At 37.3% G+C, this 7,463-nt stretch overlaps 1 protein-coding gene across 1 annotated transcript; it reads left to right on the top strand.

Annotated features, from left to right (window-relative positions):
- The first annotated feature begins 503 nt into the window (after positions 1 to 503).
- LOC308686474 (Krueppel-like factor 5) lies at positions 504 to 4,241 on the top strand. Its single transcript, XM_081394892.1, has 3 exons — positions 504 to 1,355; positions 1,916 to 1,975; positions 2,530 to 4,241. The coding sequence occupies exons 1-3, from the start codon at positions 560 to 562 to the stop codon at positions 2,706 to 2,708; spliced, it is 1,035 nt and encodes a 344-aa protein (XP_081251018.1). The 5' UTR covers positions 504 to 559; the 3' UTR covers positions 2,709 to 4,241.
- Positions 4,242 to 7,463: the final 3,222 nt, after the last annotated feature.

Raw genomic sequence — 7,463 nt, 5'->3', positions numbered from 1 at the left:
GATTCATTCCTCTGAACTTATCTTGCAATTCTCTGGAATATCTGCCTTGTTTACTTGAAAGCTTAAAGGATTATGCCAAAGTGGATTAAAATAATAAGTGGAGAAAGATGTCAATTATGTTTCCCATGTTAATGACAGTTGCTTGGCTGGAAATATGCTGTGTTTTGAGCCAATCAGCTGACTCGTAAATACCATGTGACTAATGTATGGACTGTGTCATGAATGTTGATGGGAACATAAGAACTCACACAGTCCCAAAACCTTCACTGAGTGACTTTCCTGAACCGTGATGTGAAAGACGACAGATGTTTTGTGCTTTTCCTCAAAAAAGTCTCGGACATTGGTAAAAACTATAATATAGTGATATATTTGCAAGAAAGAAAACAACTAGGTTACAGTTACAGTATCCACCAGCTATGGCCATGCTAAACTGATACATTTTTATTAATACAATTCCAAGGATTATTGTTGGATATGGCTGAAAAAACTTGTATTTTATGCTTTTGTGCAATTTGTGGTGAATGAAAACCTGTTTTTTTCTCTGACCCTCAGATCAGACATGGATGGATACCTGCCGCCTCAGTTTCACGTTTTGTCAGACCATAAGAAGTTTTGCCAAGACAATTCCCTGACGATGGACCAAGGAGCGCCGTACAGCATAAACATGAATGTTTTTTTACCTGACGTCACCTACCTACGGACCGGCATGTGTAGACCCGTTCGATCTGCAGCGACACAGATAAAGACGGAACCGCTGCATTCGTCTTTCAACTACTCCAGTTGCCACGGCTCCGTTGCACCCGCCGTGACGCACGCAGAGTACATGAACCTCTACAGCCCAGCTGCGGAAACAGGTAACAATGTTTACGTCAAGCACGAGACCCCATCCCTCGAATTCCCAGAAGTCCCTCTGTTTCAGCTGTTGACTTCGGAGCTTGAGCCCAATGTGCCTGGAGGCCACTCTTGCACAGATTCCCACAATGCCGCATGCTCTCCGATGTCAACGTACAATGGCATTAACCCACCGCCCAGTCATGTTGCAGAAAGATCTCTTTGTAACATGGGCAGCAGTGGATATTCTCTACCTGCCCAGTTTGGTCAGCATCCTCAGAAGAGGGCGGCCTATCTACCACCATCCCCTCCTAACTCAGAACCGGGCAGCCCGGACAGGAGGAAAGAACTCGTACAGAACTTATCGCCACCTCCGTCATATGCTGCCAGCATGGCATCTAAAATGTCGTGTCTTACTCCCGGACCAGCACTTTCTGTCCAGACACAAGCAGGACCTGCCCAATACAACCGCAGGAACAATCCCGATCTAGACAAAAGGAGGATACATCACTGTGATGTACCAGGTAAGATTGAATTTAGCATCTAGACTCTTCAGTATGTGAATATAGTGTACACTTTATTTGACATGATTTTCAAGGAAGCCACAGCTTTTTCCAAATAAATGACACAGCGCAGGCTTAAATGGCCATTCAGGTGATTTAACGTTGTTGAATAGATGTTGTGGACTGACGTGACTAATCATCTGGCAATTACCGGTCTAAAAGTTGGACTAAGAGGCTTAGGACACAATGGCATAACCTTTTGACATTGTATTTGAATCTGCTGGACAAGTCAGAGCTGGCCAGAATGTTAAAACGATAGTTGACCCATTGTTTACTCACCCTCATGTCATTCCAGAGCTGAATGACTTTATTTTTTTCTGTGGAACACAAAGGAAGATATTTTGAAGAAATTCTTTTTGTAACGGAAAGAAAACACTTGAGACATTTTTCAAAAGATCTTCTTTTATGTTCCACAGAAGAAAGAAAGTCATACTGGTTTTGGATGAACGTTCATATAATGGATATAAGGTTTAATGGTAAAGGTTATGATGTATACTGACATTTATTGTATTATTCGTCAGGATGTAAGAAGGTTTACACCAAGTCCTCACATTTGAAGGCCCATTTACGTACTCACACAGGTAAGTAAGACTTTTAATAAGCAGCAATATCACACAGACAACAGAGCTGTTCACACAATTTTCAGTGTGATATCACTGTCATACAATAGTTCAATAAAGTTGACTAAACAGAATTACACATTTAGTGATTTGATTCTGATTCACAAGCTGAGTCCTTCAGGCATGTTATAATGTCCCTGGTATGGTATGGTATGGTATGGTATAACTTGATGCATGACAAAAACATTAGTTAAAAACAACATTCGTTAAAATCAACCTGCCCAAATTATGCAGTTAACAGATATACTAATCAATACAACAAAAACCTAACCTTTACCAATTTATTCTGTAAAACATAATTTTATAAAATTATAATTATTATTCATGTTTTCCATGTAAAAATGTCCAATTTGATGATGATGTGGTGTAATTGGTGTAATTTGTTTGTGAATCAGATGATAATAGTCGCGCTGTATGTTATTGTGTACAGACCTTTTTTTCTTGCCAATGTTTTATCCTACGAAACTGTGATGTGCTCTCCCCTCAAACTGTATTGGCCTGTGTTTTTTTTGCAGGCGAAAAGCCATACAAGTGCTCATGGGAGGGTTGCGACTGGCGCTTCGCCCGCTCTGACGAGCTAACGCGCCACTTCAGGAAGCACACGGGGGCCAAACCTTTCCAGTGCGCCGTATGTAGCCGTTGCTTCTCCCGATCGGACCACCTGGCCCTCCACATGAAAAGGCACCAGAACTAGAGCTGCCCGCTCTCGTTGTTCTGACGGTGCCGCGGGAGGGCTATCAGGACCTCTGCTGATGATACTAATTAGGATTTGGGTGTGTTGGTTAATCTTGGGTTTTGGCAGTTCATCAGGTACAACAGGACCAAACCCTGCCGTCGGTACGGCTCCTGTGGTCGCAAAACCAGCTAATTGATGAGAACTTGGCTCATTTGCCAGATGGGACATTCTTTTGACATGTTTTTTTTGTTTCTTCGTTTGTCTGCATACTTTGAGGTCATTATTTATGACATAACTACTTTTAATGTGCCTTTTTTACCTTATAGAATTGAGGTGCCACGTAAAATATACAATGTGCAAGATCTTGTGGGCAGTTTTACAGTTTTACTCCACTATAGAGGAATATTCTGGGTTTAAGTTAAGCTTAATTTACATCATTTGTGGTGTAATGTTGATGAACACAAAAATAGTTTAAAAAAAAAAATATAGAAAATCAAGTTTACAGTGGAAGTGAATGGGGCCAATTTGAAATGTGAAGCTTATAATTTTATATAAGCACTTGCATTAATTCTTCTGTTAAAACGTGTGAATTATTTGAGCTGTAAAATTGTTCGGTCTTTTTAGAGTTTAAGACTTTGCTTTGACATGGTAACAAAGTTTTCATACTAAAATCATGTTAAAACATTCTTTACGTCTCGTGTTATACAATTGAAACATCGAGAATTTTAACGTTTACAAATTGGCCCCATTGAAATGGAGTTTTTGTGGTACCACAGGTTCTGTCAGCTGAGCTTGTACTGAACCCATAATATTCCTGTAAGCGACTACTCGTACTTGTATCACAAGGTAAATAATATCAAGACAGAGCTGTAGTCTTGGTTGTAGAACCAAACCGCAGAACAGTCATGAGTATGTGAGCCACGAACGGCGAGTCACTATGAATTAAGGTCTCTTAAAAGCAGCGCTTGATAAGAAACAGTGCTTCAGAAATTTGTGCGGGAGTCGCCGGGTAATTAGAAAATTAAATGTAGCTTCAGAACACCAAAGAGTTGGATTCAGTCCAAACTATGATATGTGTCGAAGAGGATTCGCTTTACGTCGGCAAAATGTTTGAAAGAGCACAATCTGAAAGATTGATTGAACTCCTTTATGTGTGTTTTACTGAAATGCAATAAGTGGTACAAATACTGTATTTTTCCTGGCAAGGTTGGATATCGATTACTTCCATAGTTGTTTATTTTTCCTTACTATGCATTTGTTTGGGATAAATGATAGCTTTAAATGTACATAAGACGTGTATTTATTTTGCACAGATTGTTTTTTTGTTTTGTTTTTCCATTTATATTTTATAAAATGTAACTCGACGATCACATGAAATGTGCACCGGGTTACTGGGAAGTGGTTTTAAAACTCTTTGTTCAAACTAATAGTGCTCTGAATGGCTGCATTTTGCAGAACAATGTGGCAGATGATTGTTTACATTAGTTAGTTTGGCTTTTGGTGTGTTACATCTGTATGTGTGGCCTCATAAAACCTCTTATTTTCCATTACAGTGATAAAAATGTTTTCCACCTTATTTTTCAGACATTACAAATGCATAACAGAAGGGACTCATTACATATGACAAGCTGATGTTGTTATTGAGATGGAAGACAGAGGACTTATGGAGTTTTTTTTTATTTGTCTGAGGTAATGTAATACAAGGATCCACAGTGTTAAAGAGTATATGTGTTAAAGAGAGAGGAAGAACATATTTGTAACTACAAGTTCTTCATTTTGTGACCAAAACCCAAAGAGAAAAACTCTTAATTACAGTAATTAAAGGTTCAGACTGCTTAAGATTAAACACACCCTCTAATCGCTCTAATTTGCAGTACTTAGATAAGTACAGTAATGTAAAATATGTAGGCTACATCATTACTGTTATTATAGAGGCAGATCTTTAAAGTCTCAGTATGTCGGGTTAAACTGGAGTGTCCCGTCGTCTCACATGTGATTAGGTGAATAAATGGAGGTGTGGTTACAGTTGCTAATACGGTCTGTCAGATTTTAAGTCGCTGAATTTAAAGTTGATAGTTTTGAGTGGTAACACCCAATTAAATTGATACTATAATTATCTTGACTGTATACAAATCACTGAGTAACAGCAGAAAGGCCTCAGTCATGGAAATAACCTGACGTTTTCACAATGCATTCTTTTCATCATTAGGGTGTATATTATTGAATCAGTTCTTAACAGATTCTGAACATGAGTAATTTACAATGTTTTTCCTACTTAAGTAATAGATACTGATGCTATCATCCAGAAATGAATAACAGTCAAGCCTACACCGGAACAAATACACCAAAATATGTCAACTGAATGGACTACATGTTGGTGTAGGCCTATTGTAACTTCAGAAGTGTGTGCGCTAACAAGTCCTAAGATGGAAGCATGTGGAATTATTTAGTATTTATCAAATAAAAATACAATTTCCAAATAGAGTGCAAGACAATCACCACTCTTGAGGTAGGTATTGTCCATCTTATAGTAAGAGTTTTATCTTGTGCGGCCTCTTTATACATTTTAGCAGAGGTTATCATGCTAGCTACATGCTAAGTCAGCACATTCACGTGTCACTTCAATGTAGAACCTCACTGGTCAAACAGAGTGTGATGTTATTTGAATATTAGTGATTGCTGGCTGATAAAAATAATCTTTATGTTATATAATATACTTGTTAAACATGACTGGAAGCAGCCCAACTGCTTTGTCTCTGAGGAAGATTGTTATCATGAAGCCAATGCCTTCATGTTTCTTTGAAAAGACTTGTGTCAATAGGGAACTCATTTATTTTCTTTCATGGAAAGGAACAATAGTTTAATTCACTATTTGACCTGACATTTAGATGTTCTTTGCAGATGAGAGTATGGATCAAACAGTAGCTCAGCTGTGATCCTCTTTAGTGAATGCCATTTACTGAAAGCACTTATTGGATCACTGTGATGTTGCTCATACCCAGGGAAAACCATTTAATTTTTCCCACAAAATCATATTGGTATGAAAGCAATATCAATTGAAATGTTTCACTTGACACAACAATCATGGTTTCTGTGTTTATAGTCTTATAAAGGCCCTGATCTCAGATAAATACACTATACCGTTCAAAAGTTTGGGTTCGTGAGATTTTTTTTTAAATGTTTTTACATTTTTTAAAGTCTCTTATGCTCACCAGCAGTGTTGAGGTAGCGCATTACCAGTAACGCGTCATGAAATCAGATTACTTCAAGTAACTAGTAAAGTAATAGATTACTTTTACATTTACAACAAAATATCGGATTTACTTTTTCAAATAAGTAATGCAAGATACTTTGTGTTGCCATTTATTGACTGATACCTCTCCTGTCCCCATGTTAGGATAAATCAGGAGTAAGGGCAGAGGCGTTATGTGTGTTGTAATATGAGGGTTATTGTAGTTCTAGACTAAATATGAGCAGTCATTTACCCATCTCACTGGCACTAAAACAGAATCAATATTCCTCAAAATTATTTAAAAAACATGGTGAAATGCAAACTCAGATAATTATGCAAAAATATGAAGTGACAAATATATACTTTATGTATTTAAAGGGTTAGTTCACCCAAAAATGAAAATTATGTCATTAATGACTCACCCTCATGTCGTTCCAAGCCCGTAAGACCTCCGTTCATCTTCGGAACACAGTTTAAGATATTTTAGATTTTGTTCGAGAGCTTTCTGTTCCTCCATTGAAAGTCAATGGACGGCATACTGTTCACGTCCAGAAAGGCAAGACAGACATCATCACAGTAGTCCATGTGACATCAGTGGCTCAATCTTAAGTTTATCAAGCGTCGAGAATACTTTTTGTGCGCAAAAAGTAAACAAAAATAACGACTTTATGCCACTATTCATTTCCTTCTCTCTGTGCCTCGAGTGAGTTCGCGTAGTATTTCAGCGTAGCGCGTCTGTGTTGTACGTCACACGTAGGCTCACTATTGGCCGACGCTGGTCATGTATAAACATCATATTTGTTTCATTTTTTATTTCTGAAGATAGTTTTTTTGTTATTAAAAAACAAACAAGCAAGCCCAGCCCAGCCCAGGAGAGAAAGTAACGCAAAAGTAATGCAATGCATTACTTTCTGTAAAAAGTAACTAAGTAATAATTAGTTACTTTTTTAGGGAGTAACACAGTTATTTAATGCATTACTTTTAAAAGTAACTTTCCCCAACACTGCTTACCAAGACTGCATTTCTTTGATTATAAATACAGTAATATTGTGAAATATTACATTTCTATTTTAAAATGTAATTATTCCTTTGATGTTGAATCTTCATTTTCAGCATTTTTACTCCAGTCTTTAGTGTCACATGATCCTTCAGAAATCCTTCTAATATGCTGATTTGGTGCTCAAGAAACCTTTATTAATGTTGAAAACAGTTGTACAGCATGAAATTTTGGTGGAAACCATGATAAAATAAAAATAAAAAAAATCAGGATTCTTTAATAGAAATTTCAAAAGAACAATTTATTTAAAATAGAATGTGCCTTATGTTCCATATAATGTTCCTTAAATGGAACATTATAGATTGCTTCACTGTCACTTTTTGTCACAATTTAATGCATCTTTGCTGAATAAACGTCTTAATTAAAAAGACCAACACCAAACTTTTAAATGGTAGTGTTCATTTTCTGTTCTAGAGCTGTTCAGTCATGATGTCAGTTTGTTGTGCAACCTGTAAAACGAATTTGCCATTAGCGTCCCTTAGGA

The sequence above is a fragment of the Scardinius erythrophthalmus genome, assembly GCF_964197995.2.
Source record: "Scardinius erythrophthalmus genome assembly, contig: HAP1_SCAFFOLD_303, whole genome shotgun sequence".
NCBI classification, from domain to species: domain Eukaryota; kingdom Metazoa; phylum Chordata; class Actinopteri; order Cypriniformes; family Leuciscidae; genus Scardinius; species Scardinius erythrophthalmus.
This window is presented reverse-complemented; position numbering and strand designations above follow the sequence as displayed.